This window comes from Entelurus aequoreus, linkage group LG03 (genome assembly GCF_033978785.1).
Source record: "Entelurus aequoreus isolate RoL-2023_Sb linkage group LG03, RoL_Eaeq_v1.1, whole genome shotgun sequence".
NCBI classification, from domain to species: Eukaryota; Metazoa; Chordata; class Actinopteri; order Syngnathiformes; family Syngnathidae; genus Entelurus; species Entelurus aequoreus.
This window is the reverse complement of record NC_084733.1, coordinates 33,184,185-33,208,813: the sequence shown is the minus strand read 5'-3', so window position 1 is coordinate 33,208,813 and position 24,629 is coordinate 33,184,185. Positions and strand designations below refer to the sequence as shown.

Genomic DNA, 24,629 nt, shown 5'->3' with positions numbered 1-24,629 from the left:
ATTTTTTTTATTTGACTAATTCATGAAAGATAAAATAATACAAAAATGTACAAAAGTATTCACAGCTTTTGCTTAATACTTTGTTGATTTACCTTTGACAGCAATTACAGCCTCAAGTCTTTTTGAATACGATGCCACAAGCTTGGCACATCGATCTTTGGGCAGTTTCGCCCATTCCTCTTTGCAGCACCTTTCAAGCTCCATCAGGTTGGATGGGAAGCATTGATTTTCATCAAGGATGTCTCTGTACATTGCTGCATTCATTTTAGTCTAATCAGGGAGGTGACAAAACCCAATGGTCATTCTGTCAGAGATAAAGCATTCCTCTGTGGCGAGAGGAGAACCTTCCAGAAGGATAACCATCTCTCCTATCAGGCCTTTATTGTATAGTGGCCAGACGGAAGCCATTTCTTAGTAAAAAGTTTGCCAAAATGTACCTTAAAGACTCTCAGACCACGAGAAACAAAATTCTCTGGTCTGATGAGACAAAGCTTAAACTCTTTGGTGTGAACGCCAGGCATCATGTCTGGAGGAAACCAGGCACCGCTCATCAACAGGTCAATATCATCCCTACAGTAAAGCATGGTGGTGGAAGCATCATGCTGTGGTGATGTTTTTCAGTGGCAGGAACTGGGAGACTAGTCAGGATAAATGGAGAGATGAATGCAGCAATGTACAGAGACGTCCTAGATGAAAACCAATGCTTATCATCCAACCTGAAGGAGCTTAAGAGGTGATGCAAAGAGAAATGGGGGAAAAAGGAATGGTTGAAACTGCCCAAGATAGGTGTGCCAAGCTTGTGGCATCATACTCAAAAAGACTTAAGGCTCTAATTGCTGCCAAAGGTGCATCAACAAAGTATTGAGCAAAGGATGTGAATACTTATGTACATTTGATTCTTAATTTTTAATACATTTCGAGGACAAAAATGAATTTATTCCATTTTGGAATGAGGATGTAACACATCAAAATGTGGAAGAAGTGAAGCGCTGTGAATACTTTCCGAATTCACTGTAATTTCCCCATAAACAACACCCGCATTAGTTTGTGTGTTGCCAGCTAATGATAGCGATTTGACAGAGCTTAGCTACTAAAGTTTGCTATCACTGAATTTATAGCAACGATATGACTCAAAATTGTTTGCTACTTCTGTGGGACTGCTTTTGTTTGCGTGCATGCTCTCCAGGCGTGTATTTATGGACGAGACAGCCATGAACGGCAGACTAGTTCCTCAGGCCAATGAGCAATTTTTATATTGACATTTAAAAAAACATGTTGCACTATTGGTAACATAGGCTAACCGGTAGGGATGGGTATCATTTACATTTGAACTGATACTAGTGTCAAATCGGTACTTTGAAAACGGTGCTGGTGCTGGTTTGTGACATTTTGTGTTTTTTTCATTTTGAAATTGAACAAACTAGTAATTTAAATACTAAAATTATATAAATTAAATGAGAACTACATTATACATTAAAAAAATTTGAAATCAAATCTACAACAAATTGTCTTAATTATTGCAGCAGTTACAAAACAGAGAACATGCAAAAAACAATTTACAGTATTTGAGTTGTAATGTTTGATACTCAAAATTCCAGGTGTTCCTGAATGCAACCTTGTTCGCTGTAAAATGTTATTTATGCATAAAGAGGAAGTCCTGTGGTTCTGTGTCATTGGTGTGGCTACTTGCTAGGCGAGCGCTGCAGTGCTAACGGTGTTATGAGGGCTGCTGTTGGCATGTTATGGTCGGCATTAAAGTTTAAAATGAGAGCCAGACTCTTGTTATTCTGTCCGGATGCTACATTACTTACAGGAATGTTACCTGCACAATTCACCACTGACTTGTTGCAGGTAGTCTGCATTCATTTAGCACCAGAATAAGGAACTGCTAGCTACTTATTTTTTCGGTCCAGTTACTATCGTGTAAATCAGCACTGGGGCCATTATGGAACCGTGATTCAGTGCCCATCCCTAATGTGGACGAGACAGCGGTTAGTGACAGACTAATTTCTAGGGCCGAGGAGCAATTTTATTCAATATAATTTATAATTGTTAACATTTATAGAATTAAAAAAAAATCTGTTTAAACCACAAATGGTAACATAAGCTGGTCAGTAGTGTTTTTGTGATAACATTTTTTTTTTTTGTTGAAAAATTTTACTTTGAACAGTTGCAAACAGCCATTTAACTCTATAAAAAAAAAAAAGGAAATAAGTAGCAGGCCGTAAATAACCCCTGGGCCACACTCTGGACACTCATTTGATAAAGGGCAAATAAAGTCTTTCAAATAACATTTAAAAAGCACAGAAATAGATTAAATTAAAAATGTTTGTTTCTTACCATTGCCGTGAGTCCAGGTTCTTCAGCTCTCTCAAAAGCTTCTCATTTTTTCTCAATAAGTGAAAATTACTCCTGAAAGGAAAAATCGACTGATTAAACTCTAGTTAAAAAAAAAAGTCCTTACAGCCTTACAACCTCCAATGAGATAGAGAGGTTGGTTAAAATTACATGAATACTGAAATGTTTTTTCATTCCAAATACAATTTTATTAATTTTAACTTTTATGTAAATTTTAGAGTTTAAACTTTTCCAGGCTTCCTCATATTCAAGTCTTTCATCACTACCTTCTTGTTTACTAAATACTATGGATCCTTATTATTGTATTTCCTTAGATTGCTTGATCAGCATCTCTCAGGTTGAAAAACCTACAGTATACAGTATATATATATATATATACGCACTATAAGTGACCAGCCTCATTGCCATGTTAAATGGTAAATGGATCATATTCAAGGTACTCAAAGCGCTTTGACACTATTTCCACATTCACACATACACACGGATTGGGGGAGCTGCCATGCAAGGCGCTAACCACGACCCGTCAGGAGCAAAGTTAAAGTGTCTTGCCCAAAGACACAACGGACGTGGCTAGGATGGCGAAAGCTTGGATCAAACCTCAAGTTGCTGGCACGGCCACTCTACCACCAGGGCCACGCCGTCATCGTGGTAATGACACTGCACACAGAATTGTAGGGATCTGTTCCACTCTACTTAGGCTGTCAATAGCATCAACTCCTGTTAGATGGAGAACTTCTTCTAATATTATGCTCACTTTCAGGATCGAAATCTAAAAAGGTAGAAGCTCTATTTTTATTCAAGACAAAAGTCTTTTTTAAGTAAGCAGATTCAGGGATTGTTCATAATGTCCTGCGGAAAACAGCCTCCAATTTCAGCACCACAGATATGACTGAAGCAGCAGACATTTGGAATGGACTCATAATGACACATCATTCATTTCTCTTCGAAAGAGAGAGAGAGAGAGCGAGAGAAAAGAAAAAGCAAGAGATAAAGAGAGACAGCAAAGAGCCTGCAATTTGCTCTTTATTAAACTGATATGTGGTAATGGCCTCATTCTCCACTCTCAAAGACTCCATTTACACTCTGGATGGTTGTGAAAAAGCATAAAAAGGGACCATGCATGCACAGACAAGGAAGACTGTCACATGTGAATAACATTGTGAGCAATGCTAAGACAATCCGCCCATTAAAGATATGTTGATCTGGCCTAATGTAACAGTTTGTAAAGTGTCTCATTCTTTTCCATTTGGACGTTTCACTTATTTTAGGTCCCCTTCATGTGTTTTATGCCTCCTGTTTACAATTCTCTTCCTTCAGCCACCTTCTTTTATTCTGGCGCCAGATGGATTCATTTTGATCAATGGCTTCCTCATTATGAAACTCCTACACACATACAACGTGTTAAGATGTCTATTATGCTGGATGAATGCAGACGATGTAATTCTCCGGATGAAGAGCAATGAGCATCCATTAACAGGCCAGACACTCTAAAAACTAAGACTGAGCATCTTTTATAAGCACTTCATTAAATATATTGTTTCAAGATTAAACTTTTAATGTATTGATTTAAATTAATTTACTATGTTGAGTTTTACTGACATCAACAATGTTGCTATTCACATTAATTTATTATGTGTAATCTTAGATTTACAACATTTATTAGTTAGAACAAATGTAAAGTTGACATAAATTGATCAAATTTTTCAATCCAAACTATCAAGCTCTTTTCATACATAAAAGAAATGCAACACAAAGTGCTTTACAGACTTAAAAACAATGCCCCGATGACTCACCTCGCATACACACACATGCGCACGGACGCACACACACACACAGATGAATGCATGGCTGAGTACAGAGAAGCCAAGTGAAGAAACACTATCGAAGGAGCTTTCTGCACCAGGAAGTCATCAGACCACGGCTACCAGAACACTGACACAAAGCGCCCCCACAGCCATGGACAATACAATCCCTGATGTAGAGGTCTCCCTCCAAGGAACATTGGAAAGAAAAAATAATAAAACATGTACAAATAGTAATAACCATGAGTAAGAATAAAGGATAAAATAAGAGTAAAACATAATATGAAGATATATATATATTTATATACAACTTCATATATATATATATATATATATATATATATATATATATATATATATATATATATATATATATATATATATATATATATATATTGAGGGAATAAAATATCAATCTAATCACTCTTGTATCATATACTGATACTACCAATTTATGGATTGATCCGCCCTCCTTTCACATGTCGTGTACTGACTGCCATTTGTGGTTATATTATCCTCTCTGTAGACTTGTATTAATCAATTTGTTAACTTACTGTTTATTTCTGCTGGGATGCAGTTCCAACTGCACTTATTGAACTTTACTAAGCACTTATTTTTTGGTGTTGTTTCTTAGCGGTTACCTTAGCAAGCCTGCTCGTGGCTTGCTCTCTGTGTGTAACATATTAAAAGAGAACTGCACTTTTTTGGGAAATTTGCCTATCGTTCACAATCATTATGAAAGACATGACGAATGGATTGTTTTTAATGCTTTGTAAATATTAAATAAATGCGATCAAAAGTCCACTTACAATGGAGCCTATGAGAGCCGTTCAATTCTGCCTATAGAGCCCCTAAATAAACATCCAAACACCTCCATTAGGGTTTTATATGTATAATATATAAGTACATATCTAATGTAGTAATGGGCACATTTATAATAACTTTTAATATTTACATATTTTTGATAATTTTAAGCATACGCGGCGCATTCATTTTAAAAAAGCATCAAATTTTTCTTCTTCTTTTTCTAATAAAACATCACTTACAGTATAAGGCCTGTTATTAGGATGCAGACTACTAGGATGTTCATACATTCCCATTTAGGTGAAGAATGTCTCATAATCCTCACGAAAAACCGGAGTGGGAGAGCAGCGGGGACAAGCACTTTTTGTGTCGTTCTCGCCAGTTCCAGGTCCTATATGGAATACCTACTCACACTTCTTCTGTGTAGGTGAGATGCATGATTTATGATCTACAATAAACTTACAGGGAGCAAGGAAGTGAGGAAGCAGCTCGACAGTCGATAATGCAAAAATAGGCACACTCGAAGTGATCACGATGCCGCTCTAAATAGTTCATCTGCATTAGCGTTTATAATAATAACATCACTGATATTTGGTTAATATTCAAGTCACGAAATGTAAATGTAATATTGTTGGCGCAATTTAAATGGTTATTTACCGGATTTTATGGGCGGAGTAGTGCAGCACCCATTGGCTGCGCTGTAAGCAGACTTTTATTTACGTTTAATATTAAGAATGCATTAAAAAAAAATTCCATCCGTCGTCATATCTTTCATAATGATTGTGAACGATAGGCAAAATTCCAAAAAAAGTGCAGTTCCCCTTCATGCCATATTGATACTGGCAGTTTATTTGTTGCGATTATTATTAACTTACACAGCTTACAATTTGTGTGGGGACACAAAATTAGCTGCTAGCCATTTTCCAGCCGGGGAACTAAAAGTAAATACATTGTATGTCAGAGGGATGACCGTTTGTGATCAACATTAAGTCATTATTTGGCAATGGCGATCACATACTTTAAGAAAATTGTTCGATACAATCGGTGGCCGATCAATCGGCACATCCCTACCTAAAAGTATGCTTATACAGTGAAGTATGTAAGTGTTTTATTGCAAAACTGTAATCAAGCATCAGATAAATTCCACATTCTGTATGCCACCTCCTCACCTCTTCTCCCAAGAGTTGAGCCCCAGGATATTGATCAGTAGCCTGCAGTAGTAGAAGGCTGACTGAGGCGTACGAGTCTCTGGTTCACTCTGCTCCACTGCTCTCATGTTAAACTCCTCACCTCTCTGAAACAGTTCAAGGTTAGTGAAAAAGTCTTCACGTTTATTTAATTGCAGAAATTATAATACTGTACAGTTAAACAGGTCTGAGATGGAGGAGCCAAAAACGAGAATTGTGGCAAGGAGTTCCTTTGCTTATGCTGGACACACTTTTCAATATCACATAGATTTAAAAATAGAAATTCAAGCAAGTGAGGTTCGTCATTGGTGTGACGTGTTTACCTCTCAGAGCTGCAAGTTAATTGAAACCAACTTTTTGCAATAAAAAGTTATTCAAAAAGATTTTGGAAAAACCTGAATGTACAACACTAACTTGTACAACAGAAGAAAACACAAGTTCAATACTCCCTAAGCAGTAATTATTTTAATATATGTATTACACTCAATAAAGAACAATTGTGGAATTAAAATATAAATATAACATTTTCTCACAACACTTAAGAAGTCTTGTTTTGGAATGTTTTTTCTGTCTGGTTTCCTGTTAGTGCGAGCTCTTTTTACACATGAACGGTGCCATCAGGCCAAAGAGCATAGTAGACAGGGCAAGGTTTTTCATTGTTATGTCTGAGCCCCATGAATTCTTCCTAGCAACAAGAGGCCATTTAAACATAAGAATATAGCACTATGTGTGTGGTAAATCTGTAGAATATAAGAGTTTCACTTTTTGAATTAAACTACTGCAATTAACGATTCAAAGATATTGTAATTTACTGAGATGCACTTGAATGGTAACTCATGTATGGTCAATAGTTTCATGGTTGTAGGAGAATAACATACATGGAGGACAAACTCTCGCTCGGCGGCACTTTGCTTCAAGATGGCATTAATCACATCATTCTCCTGCTTCTCCGAAACACAAGCTGGTGGAGGGACTGGGATATTAAGTGGCATTCCTGTGGGAATAATGATAGCATATTAGTGGTAAATTTAATGTGTGTTCGTATGTGTTATCTGAACGTGTTTGCGATCTTTATTGTATAGTGCATTAAAGTCTGAGTGACTTAGTGTGTCACTCCAAAATTAGTAGGCGTCACAATTAAAACCTACAACAGCAAAACAGAGTTTTAGAAATCACTGGAGGTGTTAAGAATAGGTGTGTCCCGACTTCCGATCAGATATTGATATTGGTCCGATAGCAGCAAAAAAGCAAGTATAAGATAATACCGGCTTGCATCTACAATTTCCAATTCAAGCGACCCAATACAAGCAGTCCTGCAGCGTGTTTACTTGTGCAAAACTGGACAGCCAGTTAATATCTAAATATCCTCCAACTAGCACAGGTTGGTCTTTACTTGTATTTCAGTGAAGTCATTTACAATAGGTAAACATGGTAGGCTACTAGGAGCTAGCAGCTGCACCACATTTAAGCACACAATAGCACACGAGCTAGACGTATGTAAAAAATATCCTTAATTGAACAATATTGCAGTCTAAAACACGTTTGTCAATGAATAATAAAGTTGCTATTTATCAGATACAATGTCTCAAAGGCAGAAGCATATTAGAAAGTATTTAGTAACAAACGTGATCGCATCATTCAATTTACTGCATCATGAGTTTTACTTAAAGGGGAATGGCAATTTTTGGAGAATTTTGCCTATCGTTCACAATCATTATGAAAGACATGACGACGGACAGATTTTTTTTAATGCATTCAAAATATGAAAAAAACAAAAACAAAAGTCCGGTTTTATCGCAGCCAATGAGAGCTCCACTATTCCGCCCATAAAAAAAACGATAGATAACAATTCAAACTGCGCCAACAATACTCAATTTAAATTTCAGGACTTGAATATTAAGTATTGGTGATATTGTTATTATAAGCGCTAACGCAGACAAACTATTTATAGCGGCACAGTGATCATCGAGTGGTCTGCTGTTTTCTCGCTTCCTTGCTCCCTGTCAGTTTATTGTAGATCATTAATCATGCCTCTCACCTGGACAGTAGATGGCTAATGATATAATTCGACATGTTGGGACACTGACAGCCATTTCGGACCCGGAACTGGCGAGGATTACACAAAAAGCGCTTGTTCCCCTCCACCTAGTTTTTTTGCAAGGATTATGAGACATTTTTCATCTACGGTAAATGGGAATATATGAACATCCTAGCAGTCGGCATCCTAATGCCAGCAGACCTTGTACAGTAAGTGATGTTTATTATGGTTGTTGGCTCTCTTAAAGTTTGCAGGGAGCAGAAATCAGTTAAGAAGAAAAAAAGCAAAGGTGATGTGTTTTTTAAATTAATAGGCCGCGTATTCTTAAAATGATCAAACTACGTTAATATTAAACGTTATTAAAATATGTCCGTTATTGCATTACCTGCGCCTTATAACCCGGTGCGCCTAATGCACGGAATAATTCTGGTTGTGCTTACCGACCTCGAAGCTATTTTATTTGATAGATGGTGTACTAATAATTGTGACCAGAAGATGGCAATCACACATAAGAGATATGTGTAGACTGCAAGATGACACCAGTAAACAACATCAAAACTTTAAATGTTCCATTGAGACTATAGAACATTACACACGGCGCTCAAATATCTGTCAAAATGTTTTAGTTTGACTTTGGTAAAGCTATGAAGCCGGCCGTGTGATGAATTGTCGGAGCATTACAGCTACCGTAGTCAGAAGTACTGTGCTTCAACATACGGGTATTATTATGGTGTGTGTATAAGGACTGCAAAATGGCACCTATTAGCACACATTATCTGCCGTTTTGTTTCACATTATTATGCAAAACCAATTTTTTTAACTTTCTGGTACCTGCTGATGTGTATTTGGGACCTGCATAAGTACTGTAAATTAACGCGCGTCCGCCATTCTAGTCCGTGCCTACACCGTAGTCGATAACCTTTTTCTTTTTCTGTATCTTCTTGTTGTGGAACATGTATCCTGGTGGCCATGGATGAAGTGCTGGCTGTCCAGAGTCGGGACCCCGGGTGGACCACTAGCCTGTGCATCGGTTGGGGACATCTCTGCGCTGCTGACCCGTCTCCGCTCGGGATGGTTTCCTGTTGGCCCCGCTGTGGACTGGACTCCCGCTGATGTGTTGGATCCACTGTGGACTGGACTTTCACAATGTTATGTCAGACCCACTCGACATCCATTGCTTTCGGTCTCCCCTAGAGGGGGGGGGGTTAACCCACATATGCGGTCCTCTCCAAGGTTTCTCATAGTCATTCACCGACGTCCCACTGGGGTGAGTTTTTCCTTGCCCGTATGTGGGCTCTGTACCGAGGATGTCGTTGTGGCTTGTACAGCCCTTTGAGACACTTGTGATTTAGGGCTATATAAATAAACATTGATTGATTGATTGATTGATCCTCTGCTGTTGCCATTTCTAATATAAAGTAACGTTAAGTTCGAACTTATGTATGTCAGTAGACTCGCAATGGAAGAGCTAAAAACTACCGGTGTAGTGGGTTTACATAATTCACCCACGGAACTTTAGTTATTAGAGAGTTCCGGTCGGACGGTTTTTCAAGGTACACATTGCAACTAATGCAACACGTTGTTGCATTAGTGAGCCACGGATGAGGAGATGCTGCTCCATTGTTGATTTAAGTAAAGTCTGAATGTCATTAAAACAGTCAGCTCCATCTTTGGACACTTCTTTGAGTACTGTCCTTGCAGTACGCTACACCGGTGCAACAAAGATGGCGGGGAGAAGATGCTGTCGAAGTGGAGCCACGTAAATAAAACCGCCCACAAAACGGCGCATCCTGACGTGACGGTCAGAAAGCGACATGAAAATGGTCTGTAAAACATAACATTTTGACCAAAGAACCACCATTACATGTTATGTAGACCAGTGGTCCCCAACCTTTTTGTAGCTGCGGACCGGTCAACGCTTGAAAATTTGTCCCACGGACCGGGGGGTTGGGGGGGGTTTGTATTTTTAATTTTTTCATAAAGAAATACAATAATGTGTGCTTACGGACTGTATCCCTGCAGACTGTATTGATCTATATTGATATATAATCTATATATTGTGTTTTTTATGTTGATTTAATTTAAAATAAATAAATAAATAAAATAAAATATTTATTATTATTATTTTTTTTATTTCTTGTGCGGCCCGGTACCAATCGGTCCGTGGACCGGTACCGGGCCGCGGCCCGGTGGTTGGGGACCACTGATGTAGACCACAATGAAGTGTTTTGAATTTACAAACAAATCGTAATATGACACTTTTAATGCGCCTTATAATCGGGTGCACCTTTTTCATGAAAATAGACATCAGCAGTGCGCTTTATAATGGCGCCCTATGGTCCGAAAAACATGGTAATATTTAGAATATATTAGAAAAAAATACATCCGGCGTCATGTCTTTCATAATGATTGTGAACGATAGGCAAAATTCCCCAAGAAGTGTAGTTCCCCTTTAATGAATTATTGTGGCCAGTAATACCACACCACTTCAACTTAAAGACAGTATAAGTCCATTCCAGAAGGTTAATAATAAATAGGTTAGTGTTTTCTAAACCATTTATACCTAGTAATTATACCTAGTAATTTCACTAGATCCACGCAACAAAAAATAAAAGTATGCATGATTTGTGCTGATATCGTATTGGAGCAATTTCGGTATCGACCAATACGTAAGGCTCCAAAATCGTTATCATGTTGTAAGTGGTATCAGGACACTGCTTGTTAAGATATGATATCTAAATATGTGCGTGTGTGGGTGTGTGTGTTTGTGTGTGGGTGTGTGTGTACCTGCCCTCTGTAGACACTCAGGACTCGAATAACCAAGGTACTGCAGCATTTCATCAAGGGCATCATCTCCTTCCCCCAGTGAATCCCATGCTGGCACCACCTCCCGACACATCCGTTTTGCCAGTGGTGGAGCTAGAAGATGCTCAAAGCCCTCCCTATCCCCCTCCCCAACCATGCTATGTTCCTTGGTATCCTCCCTTTGCTTCTTCTCTTCTTCCCCAGTTACTTGGAGCTGCACATTTTCATCTCTAGCAGCTTTGCTTCCGTCTTCTACCTCTTCCTCCAACTCATGTCCTTCGCCCTCTTTCTCACATCCTCCCCCCTCTGGCTCTTCATGCTGGTCTTCCTGACTCTCGTCTCGTTTTTCCAATGCCATCTTTTTGGTTGGGGTGTCTAAATTGAGATGTATACAATGAGAAGATTGCGTGTGTGTCAAAAGGGAGTCTCCAGGGCTGCTCGGGATGTATGGCGGGGGCCCATAGAGAACAGCAGAGTCCCAGGAGTGCTTTCCGGCTACATCCCGGATGATAACGCGAACACAAGTGGGAACAGAAGACAAACCGGCTGTAATTCCACCTCCTGGCACACCAGACTCTGACCGGATCTGGAAAATACAAATATAAAACTGAAGACACAACTTAGAGAACACCACAACAGCAAGTTTACCTTCATACAGAGTGTTTCAGTGTGGGTGCATTCTGCATTATTTACTGGAGTTAACCAAAGAGTCACCTGAAGCACTGAGAGCAGGGTTGATCCGTTCAAAGATAGGAACTGGAGATTTGGAGAGTGGAAAAGTTCAGGTCCAAGATCTACACTCTCACAGTATGGGTTGTCTTGGTTTTCGCACACCTACAAAATATAAACACTATGTCACAAAGGCTAAAAACAACAAACTTATTTCCAAAAGCTCAAACAAGTGATCAACCCATCATACTAGTGACAATATTATCACTTGGCACACACTCAGCGTTGCTCTATATACTGTACAACATTTTAAGGACAAAGGTACTGAGACACATGCCAAGACAGGGTTAGTTCATTCAAAAGGAAATCATGGAAGAAAGGTCTTGTTTTGACAAATAAGTATTGATATGTCAAATTGGTGGATTGTAAATTATTGTAAAAACATAATCTAAATGCACAAAAAAAGAGCAAGAAAGAGTCATACATTCATTGAAAACCGCATGTCAGCTCAAACAGGCTGTTTATCAGCTGATCAAAACTTTACGACTATAGCCCTAAAAAGTCAAACCTTTTCTGGCTTTTTGTCGTTTGCTGTCAAATCTTCACACTGTTAAAAGCAAAATGGCTTTCTGTTCCTGAACGTGAGAATATTGGTGAACAGCACAAACAAGCACCCAATCTGAATTAATGGCAGATACTTTCAAACCCACAACGCTTAAATGCTCTCTACAATAAACTGCAGACTCTGTAGGGCAAAATTTAAATACAGTAGTACCTTAACTTACAAGCTTCTGTGACACAGCTCTTAACTCAAAACACTTGTAAATCAAATTAATGTTGCTTCTTCTTCTCAGTTCTGTCTTTCACATTTAGGCCATGTCCACACAAACACAGATACTTAATAAAAGCATACTTATCTCTGCGTCATTTCCAAAAGCTCAACAACACTGCTTTGCTGGCTTTAACACACTGTAAGAGGACTTACTGTATGTTTGAATGTAAACATGCTGCTATTTTCACTCAACATTAAAAAAATCGAAATGGGCTTTGCGACACTCCCGCCAGCGCTAATGACAGTCAGCTGTTTTGGATACGATCGCTGTCGAACCTCCAACTGATGGGACAACTTTGACAAGCAAGACTTTTTGCTCTGTGTCATAAGAAAGGTGCAACATTACCTCATGTTTTTAATCCTTATTTAACAACAAATCATGAAGTTCTTAAATATAAATGTGTGGAACAGTGTCAGTGAAAAAAGTCTTTTAAAACAAATAACAGTACCTGACTGGAGAGGGTAGCGGGTCCTCCAGACATCGGGTAATGCCCGAGATGGTTGACAAGGTGGGTAATTACAGTCCTGGCTGCGATAGACACCAGACCCTGCTGGATATGACTATGGACTATAAATATAAGACAAAAAAACATACGACAAGTAAGGGTAAGACCAGAAAGTGTGTGTATCTTTTTTCTAGCTGTTATTGTTAGGTCTTAAGAAATATTGATTTAGCCAATGTGATTATAAATACTAGCAAAAGGACAATTCAAATGCCATTAGATGTTTTAATATAGTATACTTAGGGACTACTTTATTTTGTTTAGTTAAATTCCTAATTGGTTTTAACTTTCAACAAGGAGGAGGTGCAAAGAAAATTGACCAATACATAGTCTGCCCCGTGCTGGGGAGAAGCCAATTCCATCACACACTGTGTTGCAAGAGGATCTTGTCTAATCCACATCATTATAAACACCCATACTGTGCGACACGCTCACTTTCACACAGAGCTTTATTGACGGGCCTGTGTAAAGAGTATAGATATTTATGGACCAGATACGGCCTAAACCTGGGGACAACTTGTATGGACAAAAAAAGTGATTCACTATATTGCCAAAAGTATTTGGTCACCCATCCAAATGATGAGAATCAGGTGTCCTAATCACTTGGCCCGACCACAGGTGTATAAAATCCAGCACTTAGGCATGGAGACTGTTTCTACAAACATTTGTGAAAGAATGGGCCGCTCTCAGTGATTTCCAGCATGGAACTGTCATAGGATGCCACCTGTGCAACAAATCCAGTCGTGAAATTTCCTCGCTCCTAAATATTCCAAAGTCAACTTTATTATAAGAAAATGGAAGAGTTTGGGAACAACAGCAACTCAGCCACCAAGTGGAAGGCCACATAAACTGACAGAGAGGAGTCAGCATAGTGCAAAGACTTTCTGCACAGTCAGTTGCTACAGAGCTCCAAACTTCATGTGACCTTCCAATTAGCCCACGTACAGTACGCAGAGAGCTTCATGGAATGGGTTTCCATGGCCGAAAGCTGCATCTAAGCCATACATCACCAAGTCCAATGCAAAGCGTGGGATGCAGTGGTGTAAAGCAGGTCACTACTGGACTCTAGAGCAGAGACGCCTTCTCTGGAGTGATGAATCACGCTTTTTCATCTGGCATTCTGATGGACGAGTCTGGGTTTGGAGGTTGCCAGGAAAACGCTACATTTCGGACTGCATTAAACAGAGTGTGAAGTTTGGTGGAGGAGGAATTATGGTGTGGGGTTGTTTTTCAGGAGTTGGTCTTGGCCCCTTAGTTCCATTGAAAGGAACTTTGAATGCTCCAGGACACCAAAATATTTTGGACAATTCCATGCTCCCAACTTTGTGGGAACAGTTTGAAGCGGTCCTCTTCCTCTTCCAACATGACTATGCACAAAGCAAGGTCCATAAAGACATGGATGACAGAGTCTGGTGTGGATGAACTTGACTGGCCTGCACAGAGTCCTGACCTGAACCCGATAGAACACCTTTGGGATGAATTAGAACAGAGACTGAGAGCCAGGCCTTCTCCACCAACATCAGCGTGTGACCTCACTAATGCGCTTTTTGAAGAAGGGTGGAAAATTCCTATAAACACACTCCGCAACTTTGTGGACAGCCTTCCCAGAAGAGTTGAAGCTGTAATTGCTGCAAAAGGTGGAGCCACATCATATCCATTCCTAACCCTATGGGTTAGGAATGGGATGACACTTCAAGTTCATATGTGAGTCAAGGCAGGTGGCCAAATACTTTTGCCAATTTAGTGTACATAAGCAATTAGCAAACAATAACATGATAACAGAATGAAATTTTTTTTTAAATATTATCTGCAAAAACAATGTAGAGAAGAGATAAGGTCTGATGGGGTGCTTCAGTCAATAAACTGTTTGCTTTGTTCTGGTGGACCACAGCAGGAGACAATACACAATTTCACACGGATGCATATAAACACAGACACACACCTTTTTTGAAATTAGTACTAGTTTGGTGAGAGTGTGGGTCAACAGTCTCGTGGTTTTGTGTGGCTGGGTCACATTTTAGTCTCCAAAATAATCAGGTTAGTAGAATTTTACCTGATTTAAACACCAAACCTCATGTGAGTTTATGGGGGTACTTTTAAAAATGCACATTTCCCACACTTCTGGGTTTAAAAGCGCCATTTACACATTAAATGGGGTTTTAATAAAATCTCAAGTAAAATGTTTTGGTTGCAGCCTTGGTCACACATTTTGACACTTCCAATCCTCAATATAGAAAGATATAGGACATATTTTCCAAGCATGCTGAAAGCAGCACTAAGTAACTTTTCAACCTTCATAAAATAATTTCATAACTTTTGGGATGATACATCGACTTACAACTAGTTGAATGACACCTCTGAATAATTTGTTTAGGACCATTTTTAATCTTATGTGAGCCATCTACACATTAAATAACACCCACATAGTCACCTTTACACTCATTGAATCCAATATATTAATGCTGCCTATCTACGATAGTGAAGCCATGAATTTGTAAGTGAGGTATATACATTATATGTATACACTACCAGTATATAAAATAGTATAATTATATATTAATTATGTATAATAATATAATATAATTTATTTAATGTACCATTGGATAAACTACCTTCAGTGACAGGTTGGAGTTTGCTGGAGCGCTCAGAATCGGGACTGTGGAGCGGTTCGGGTTCTCTGAGACTCTCCAATGGCAGAAAGGGGTCATAGTCTGGACTTGCCAGATCTGACAGCTGCAATGGGTAATACTTGGGGCTGCTGAAAGACTGGGCGCCATACACACAGCCATGCAAAACCTGGGGAAAATTTGTAATATTTAATATTATATAACTCTAAAAGTTCTACGCTCTCTTCTGCATTATTTCACGTTAGTAGTAGTAGCCAAAAACACACCTTATAAATGCAGCTGAGCAGGGATTTTGGCGACTGCTCCTTGTCTGCAGAGCTTCGCATTTCAACAGGTTGAAGCAGAGTCTTCGGCGGAAGAGCCATGACCCAATCCAACAGACACAACAGGAGGGACACAACCAGCTGCAACACACAAGTCTAAGATTTTACTCTTAACGTTAAATGAGTAATACAGCGTAAATTATGTGCATGTGTATTATACCCTCTTATCCACTTCATGAGGGGAGGACTCAGTAGTAGGTAGCAAGTGCGTGATAGTAGCAATCAAAATCTATGGAATAATAATATCAATTAAAGGTATATATTATGAAGCAATAAATATAACTGGCATGACATTAAAGGGGAACTGCATTTTTTTTTTTTAAATGTTGCCTATCATTCACAAACCCTATGTAAGACTAACTACATATGTTTTTCTTTTTTTGTGCATTCTAAGTCATAACATACACCAAGTAAAGGGGGCAAACAATGCAGCTAATGGGAGTACACTATTGTGCCCACGAAGCCCAAAAACAATACTTCATTTACATCTCGTGAACTGAATATTAAGTATTAGCGATATTGTTAATAGAAGCACTAACGCAGACAAACTATTTTAGCAGCGCCGTGATCAGAGAGCTAACTATCTTGTGCAGCTACAGACTGAAGCCATTCCTCAGAAGAAAGCACATGGTAGCCCACCTGGAGTTTGCCAAAATGCACCTGAAAGACTCTCAGATCATGGGAAACAAAATTCTCTGGTTTGATGAAACAAAGATTGAACTCTTTGGCATGAATGCCAGGCATCATGTTTGGAGGTCACCTGGCCGATACCATCTCTACAGTGAAGCATGGCTGTGGCAGCATCATGCTGTGGGGAGGTTTTTCAGCGGCGGGAACTGGAAGACTAGTCAGGATAGAGGGAAAATGAATGCAGCAATGTACAGAGACATCCTTGATGAAAACCAACGCTTATCATCAATTGTGATGGAGCTTGGTAGGTGCTGCAAAGAGGTATGCGCAAAACTGCCTAAAGGTAGGTGCGTCAAGCTTGTGGCATCGTATTCAAAAATACTTGAGGCTGTAATTGTTGCTAAAAGTGCATCAATATTCAGCAATGTGAATTCTTAATTTTAATTGCAAAAAGCTTAGAAAAAAACTTGTTCACATTGTCATTATGGTGTATTGTGTGCAGAATTTTCTTAAGGACAAAAATGTATTCCATTTCAGAAAAGGGTTGTAACATACCGTATTTTCCGCACTATAAGGCACACCAGATTATAAGGCGCACCTTCAATGAATGGCATATTTTAAAACTTTGTTCATATATAAGGCGCATAGAATAGACCAGGGGTGGGCAATTAATTTTTACCGAGGGCCGCATGAGCAACCCGAGCACTGCTGGAGGGCCACACCGACAATATTTCAATTAAATTTTGCTCAAATTATTTTTGATATACCGTAAGATAAATAATAATAATAATAATATTTTCATTTAACCTAACTTATCTTTATACAAAAGCAGATGGCTTTTAATGGTTTTATTTTTAACACTTTCTTACACAACACTTCCTGATGTATAATACAATGCAAAAATTTTAATTTCTGTCACTTTATCCTGCATCCTCTTTGTTGTGAACGTAGCACGCCTGTAAGGTGATTGGCGAAGAAGGAGGAATGATAAATGATAAATGGCTTATACTTGTATAGCGCTTTTCTACCTTCAAGGTACTCAAAGCGCTTTGACAGTATTTCCACATTCACCCATTCACACACACATTCACACACTGATGGCAGGAGCTGCCATGCAAGGCGCTAACCAGCAGCCATCAGGAGCAAGGGTGAAGTGTCTTGCCCAAGGACACAACGGACGTGGCTAGGATGGTAGAAGGTGGGGATTGAACCCCAGTAACCAGCAACCCTCCGATTGCTGGCACAGCCACTCTACCAACTTCGCCACGCGTTGCTGTTGCGGAAATGAGGAGTGAGGATAGACGTGCGTGTGGAAAGAACGAGATAAGTTGAGCTGTGTTAGTATAGGTTGCTCAATAAAAGTTTAAAAAGAGCGTCAGACTTGGTGTGCACTTCTTCTGGACGCGACAATTGGTGTCAGAAGTGGGATGAAATGCCTCCCAGTTCGCCTTGCCATCAAACCTGGGAGTCTTCATTGAGGGCAGAATTCCCCCATGCTAAGCAGCGTGCGCTGCACCTGTAGACGCTGCCTCTCTCCTTCCTCCCTTTCTCTCTCTCTTTGCGACGAGTTTCTCATGTCCGGGATACACACAGACATCTGCAGTGCTGCCGGCACCATAAGTCCCCACTCAATGTCCTTTCCCTCCCGTTCCATCTTGACAAAGTCGCCAGGAAACATCGTGGCACGTACCTCCCGATGACGTAGCAGGCTGAGCACACAAGCAGCGCAGTATGCGCACACAATTAAGCAGCGGCAGTATGCACAAAGTTTTACTTATGATACCAAATGTAGCGTCCAGAAGAAGTGCACACCAAGTCTGACGCTCTTTTTAAACTTTTATTGAGCAACCTATACTAACACAGCTCAACTTATCTCGTTCCTTCCACACGCACGTCCCTCACTCATTTACGCAACTCAAAAACAAAACATCAACTTCAGCAGGTCGTTACACTATATTCTTTAAACACAGCAACCAGTGCAGTCCATGTCTTGTTGAAAACACGCCATTCGTCATCAACTTTTCTTTTTTTAGCGTCTCGGGGATAACCGGGCATCACTTGTCGCTGCATGTGCACCTTCACTCACAGGACATACGTCCATAAATAGCACTTTTCAAAATAAAAGCAGCACAGTTGTATTGCACGCACGACATAGATGTTTTTTTACATTTATTTTGTAATTTGTGATTGCCGCTGCGCGCACGAGCATATGTCCACACGGAATTAATACAAATAACGTTTTTCAAAACAAAAGCAGCACCGTTGTATTGCACACTCGAAATAGATACTTTTTAAAATGTATTTTGTAATTTATGATTGGCCTCACGCGGGCCGGACAGGGACGTACAAAGGGCCGGATGCGGCCCGCGGGCCGCAGAATGCCCAGGTCTGGAATAGACGCTACAGTAGAGGCAACAAAACAGTCAGATAGGTCAGTCAAACTTTATTAATAGATTACAAACCAGCGTTCTGACAACTCTGTTCACTCCCATAATGAATAAACAGCTGTTTTATTATTTCCCCCGAGGTAAAGTCAGTGACGTGTTTTGTTTATCTTTTAACAACAGCAAGGTATAACACGTAGTGCAACATTTATATCACATAGTGGAGGGGAACTTTTTCCTGATTCAATAAACACGTAAAAAACAGTGATACTGTTACGGTAAATCAAACGTTAGTGCAATCACAATATAGTAACACTCGAAATAGTGCAGAGCAATAACAATATATCAATAACTCAACGTTGCTCAAACGTTAATGTCACACAACACAACACACAAAATAAACATGTAAAGTTCACTTTATGAAGTTATTCCTCATCCACGAATCCCTCGAATTCTTCTTCTTCAGTGTCCGAATTAAACAGCTAGGCGAATACGGCATCCAACATGCCCGGCACCGTCTCGTCGAAGTCGTCATTTATCGAGTCAGTGTCGCTGCTGCTCTATTCCCGTATTCTACTGCGTGACTGATCGTCTTAAGTTTAAACTCTGCGTCGTAAGCGTGTCTCTTAATAGGAGCCATTTTGGGGTCTTTGGGGACGGCGTGGTGCATTTGGGAGAGTGGCTGTGCCAGAAACCTGAGGGTTACTGGTTCAATCCCCACCTTCTACCATCCTAGTCACGTCCGTTGTGTCCTTGAGCAAGACACTTCACCCTTGCTCCTGATGGGTCCTGGTTAGCGCCTTGCATGGCAGCTCCCACCATCAGTGTGTGAATGTGTGTGTGAATGGGTGAATGTGGAAATAGTGTCAAAAGCGCTTTGAGTTCCTTAAAAAAGGTAGAAAAGCGCTATACAAGTATAACCAATTTACCAAATTTACATAAACAAACAAATGGAAATGAAACGGCACGCCTCGCGCAGTCATATATCCCAGCATGCACCGCACGCTTCTTCTACAGGGGTGGCTGCTTACCGTAGAAGAAGAACTTCTTCTATGGGGGAAAATTAAGTCGGCGGCTGCTTACCGTAGTTGCGATTGATTGATTGATTTAAACTTTTACCTGTTGGAGGCTCAATATTGGTCCATATATAAGGCGCACCGGATTATAAGGCGCACTGTCAGCTTTTGACAAAATTGGAGGTTTTTAGGTGCGCCTTATAGTGCGGAAAATACGGTAACTAAATGTGAAAAAAGTGAAGTGCTGTGAATAATTTTCGGATGCAATGTACATAAATATTTAATGTTATTATTAATGTGCTTGTTACTACATTACATATATGCTTACAAAGTGTATATAAACCGATGATGGAAGCTTTTGGGTGTTATTACAGCTATCTATAGGTGGAATAGAGGGAATCCCTCTAAATCCATTGTTAGCTGACTTTTGCTGGCACTTATTTACAATTTAGAATGTATTAAAAAAGGGGGAAAAACATGCTATTGTCTTACATAAGGATTGTGTAAGATAAAACAAAATAAAAAAAAAAAAGCGCAGTTCCCCTTTAATAATGTGAATGTTTTGAAGAATGAAAAGATGATGATTTAATCAATTTATCTTACCTCTACTATCTTCTTTGGAGTGTCACAGGGGAATTTCTGAAGATGATCTGCATGACTAATCAAAAGGTGAAGGATGTCTGATGCCACCAGTGCAACATTTTTATTTGGGTACTAGAAGACAACACATACATTCATGTGATTACAGCTTCAGTAATCGTCATACAGTACAGTTATATCATCTAAAAAAGTATATTAATGCTAAGGAAGAACCTTTACAGATAAACTCTAAAAAGGATTATCATTTACAAAAGAAAAATCCCTCCAGATCAAAGGATGCGCTGGGATGAGAAACACAGCATGGAAAAGTGGTGTTGCATGGAAATATGACAATCCCTAAAGCTTTGTTTGTGTTTGTGCATGTGTGTGTGTGTGATTGTGTGTGATGTATGTTACAAAGCCCATGGCTGGGACTACTGGCTGCTGGTGCAAAGGCAAAAGTGGACAAGATGTGTGCACGTGATAGCGTTAAGAGTGTTTGTGACACAGCTTGCAGCGTCCCCTCTGGATGGGCGTCCTATCTGAAGAAGGACCAAACATATTGACAGTCCAGGGTTTGCTCCCAGGAGTAAGTGAATGCAAGTGTGTTCAGCTGTACTGGCTCGAGGAGGCTATTGGCTGCAGATACACAAGCTAGGGATTCCAAGGTGGGAAAGGTATGTGTGTGTGTGTGTCTATGTGTATTTGAGTCCACTTGGCTATGGATGAGACAATACAGTTTGGATAGTATCCCTTTGATGCACAGGCCTCCCAGTCTGCTAGCCTGAAACAGGCTCGACCAAGTGAGGCAGGTTCACCAACCAACACCAAAAATCTTGTCCAGAAACATTTTCAATCATACCTTGGCTCAATGCGGCCTGCTATGTTGAATCCACAGACACCCCAGCTGTTCCGTTTGCAGCCAGCGCTTTGGTGCACTTCAATGACCTTCATTTCGATTTTCATGCATTACAATATGCAACTCATTTCAACACTTTAAATCCTATTACATGTGTCTGTATTCAATTTATTACAAAACCACAACCATTGGCAAGCAAAGTAGCTTTTATGCACAGATGGGAAATAAACCACAATTATTTGATCCATACTAAAAAAAAAAAAAAAAATTATATACAGTATATATGAAAAATAGATTATCAAAAGGTAATTTGTATTTGTTTTGATTAAGTGAAATGTGTATTTGATGCCCAAGCAAAGCATCTCTTGTTGACAAGCACAGAGGTCAGTAATGTATTTTAGTTGGTCAACAGGTTTGTGCACATGCGATTCGAAAAAGGCCTTGGAAATTCTGTAATTTTCACTTATTACACTTGGTAATTGTGGTTATTGTTATTGCAGTTGTTGGTTTAAAGTCAAAAAGTCAAAGAGGCTGAAGATAACTGACCTTCAGAGTTACACAGATGACGTTGAGAGCATCTTTGATTTGTGGATGTTGAGTTCCGTGAGCTAGCTCTTCACACAGCCAGATTCCCAGACTGCACAAAGCTACACATCTGGTACATAAACATAAAATAAAATAAAAACTATATCCAAATACATATAAAAAACAGACATTACATTTTAGAAAAACATGTATTCTTGTCTTACATAAGGATTGTGAATGATAGGCAAAATCCCCAAAAAGTGCAGTTCCTCTTTAAGGTTATTTAGTAACTATATATTGAAGGCTTGTTTTTCCGGTACTTTTAATTGTCTTCAAGCACATGCACGTACAGAAACAGGCATATGTGTATCTACCTAGCTGGAGCAGAAGGTTCATCTCTGGCAGAGGTCAGAATAGTTTTGATAATGTGCTCCTGAAACATGAAGCATGACAGAGAAAATGTGATTATCAGGTGCAGTGGATGTGTGCCTACTAAGTTAAATACAGACAAAGTGCTAAAACTAATTAAAAAACCAAAGCACAAGATTTTAATATTGAGTGCACAAACACGTTCTGTCCCTCAGAGGTAATGGCTGCTTAGTGATTCAAAACAAGTTTCTGCCAAGTAAGGAAACAATGAGCACGCCTGAGATGCTGCCATGCATGATATTAACTTATTTTACACAGGAACAACAATAACAACATCCCTGCTGTTGACTGTCTAGACTGTTACAAGAATGACTGATGAGACATTAATCCATTAATAATGTGGCACCAATAAAAGATGACACATGCATTAGGAAAGGGGGTGTCCAAACTTTTTCCTTCCAGGGCTGCATACATAAAAATGGAAGAATATTCTTCTTTTGTTTAACAAACAATCAATAAAAATTAATCCAACACAGTTCAATACATGGTATACAAATACAGTATGTAAAAATACAGTGGTACCTACACTTAAGAGTGCCCCAACTTATTAGTGTTTTGAGATAAGAGCAGTCTCTCAGCTAATTATGCTTTAAATTGTGAACAACAATTTGAGTAACACACATCGCTGCACTCGCATTAGCTTATATAGCTAGAGATCGACACAGCTTTGTTTTCCCACGATGGGAATTGAAGAACATGAGTGTATAGGACAGTGCTGAGAAGAAGAAGCAGGAGATATTCATTTAATAAAAATAAAAATAAAAAAAATCATCAAAATAATGACTGAGAGTGTCCCAAACGTGAAGAAGCAATTCAAGCGTATAACTGCTAGTCTGCACCATATTGGAGCAGAATGAGTCAATTGCGCCAACCAATTAAACACGTAAGAATACTTTGGAATACATCTCAGCTTTGTGTCATTTGTATCAGTATGCATATGATACAGTAGCTTATTATCTGCTTATCCCTAATCCTTTCCAAGGTTTGGATGGAGGCCATGTTTAATTTATTTTTGGAAAAAGCCGTGGGACCAATTAAAACAAGCTGGAGGCCACAAATTGATACCACTGCTTTAAAGGGTTTGGGTTTACTCTAAATAAGTTTGTTATAACTTCTGCTGAGTTTTTCAAAAGTGTTCATGTAAATCTGCTACACTGTCCTTCAAAGATATCAACGTTGAACTCTGACATTACCTTGATGTCAGGGAACTTTGTAAGTGCAACATCAGCTGTGGTGGGATGAAGGGCAGGGAGCTCACAATAGAAGTTTGGAAAACACACAAGAGACCCAAGAAGGATTTGGGCTTCTACTCTTGGAGCCTGGAAAGGAGGTAGAAACAATATGTATATATGTAAAGAAAGTGCAAAGTGTAAGTTCTAAGAATAGGTTTCCCCGTGTTTCATGTAAATGCAAACTTTTTTTTTTACCATTCTTGTGCTAAATATACAACAGGCTTGTCAAACTGATTGTGATCAGTGTTACGCACATTTAATGATGAACAAGAGGTGACCCGAGAAGCTGCAATGATGAAGTCCAGAATCAGCATAGTGGCTCCAGGTAGACCAATACTAAAGAACCTCGGACTGCAGTGCTTGATGATGGTGTTTACAATGTCCTTAAACAGAAAGCCACAGCATATTAACACTCCTGCTAACACACTGCTGGTTGTTATTTTAATGCTAATATTCATATAAATCCAGGACCTACAGTACATACATTTTTGGCATGACATGCATACAAGCACAAACACATACGCACTTGGTCTTGGTGTAAGAGTCCTTGGTGCATGATGTTGTAAAAGTGAGTCAGAAAGTCTGTGTTTGGGGACACATCTTGCCGTCTCTTCATAATCCTGCAGATCAACTTATAGGCATGAAGTTTTCCCTGTTTATAATGCTCAGTCAACATGGTGGCCTGGAGAAAAAGGCACATTAATAAATGTGTGTGAAAGGAGATGCCATAGAAGGGTTTTATTCATAAGCAAATTAAACATATCATGTGCTTCTTGCTTGATAGCAAAAGATGGTTGGTAAAAAAACATACTATTCTTGAATCTAGGCAAAACTAAAATAATGCTATTCAGTAACAGGAGAGAAAGTCAAACACAAAAAAATTGACTGAGTAGACATTGAGAGGGTAACAGAAATCAGATTTCTAGGTGTAATAATAGATGATAAAATAAATTCGAACTTTCATATAAAAATATACAACATAAAGTAGCAAGAAACACTTCAATAGTGAATACAGCAAAAAAAATGC

At 39.3% G+C, this 24,629-nt stretch overlaps 1 protein-coding gene across 8 annotated transcripts in view; it reads right to left on the bottom strand.

Annotated features, from left to right (window-relative positions):
* Window positions 1–24,629, bottom strand: part of ralgapa1 (Ral GTPase activating protein catalytic subunit alpha 1) — a 142,795-nt gene that overhangs the window by 52,711 nt on the left and 65,455 nt on the right. For all 8 annotated transcript variants that reach the window (XM_062041663.1, XM_062041659.1, XM_062041660.1 and 5 more), the window contains 15 exons: window positions 24,129–24,284; window positions 23,857–23,985; window positions 23,564–23,689; window positions 22,316–22,374; window positions 21,963–22,071; window positions 20,582–20,692; window positions 16,109–16,177; window positions 15,892–16,029; window positions 15,611–15,794; window positions 12,945–13,063; window positions 11,709–11,828; window positions 10,977–11,580; window positions 7,030–7,145; window positions 6,134–6,258; window positions 2,341–2,412 (listed from right to left, as the gene is read on the bottom strand). In XM_062041663.1, the coding sequence (XP_061897647.1) occupies window positions 2,341–2,412; window positions 6,134–6,258; window positions 7,030–7,145; window positions 10,977–11,580; window positions 11,709–11,828; window positions 12,945–13,063; window positions 15,611–15,794; window positions 15,892–16,029; window positions 16,109–16,177; window positions 20,582–20,692; window positions 21,963–22,071; window positions 22,316–22,374; window positions 23,564–23,689; window positions 23,857–23,985; window positions 24,129–24,284 (2,237 nt within the window). The remainder of the gene's footprint in view (window positions 1–2,340; window positions 2,413–6,133; window positions 6,259–7,029; window positions 7,146–10,976; window positions 11,581–11,708; window positions 11,829–12,944; window positions 13,064–15,610; window positions 15,795–15,891; window positions 16,030–16,108; window positions 16,178–20,581; window positions 20,693–21,962; window positions 22,072–22,315; window positions 22,375–23,563; window positions 23,690–23,856; window positions 23,986–24,128; window positions 24,285–24,629) is intronic.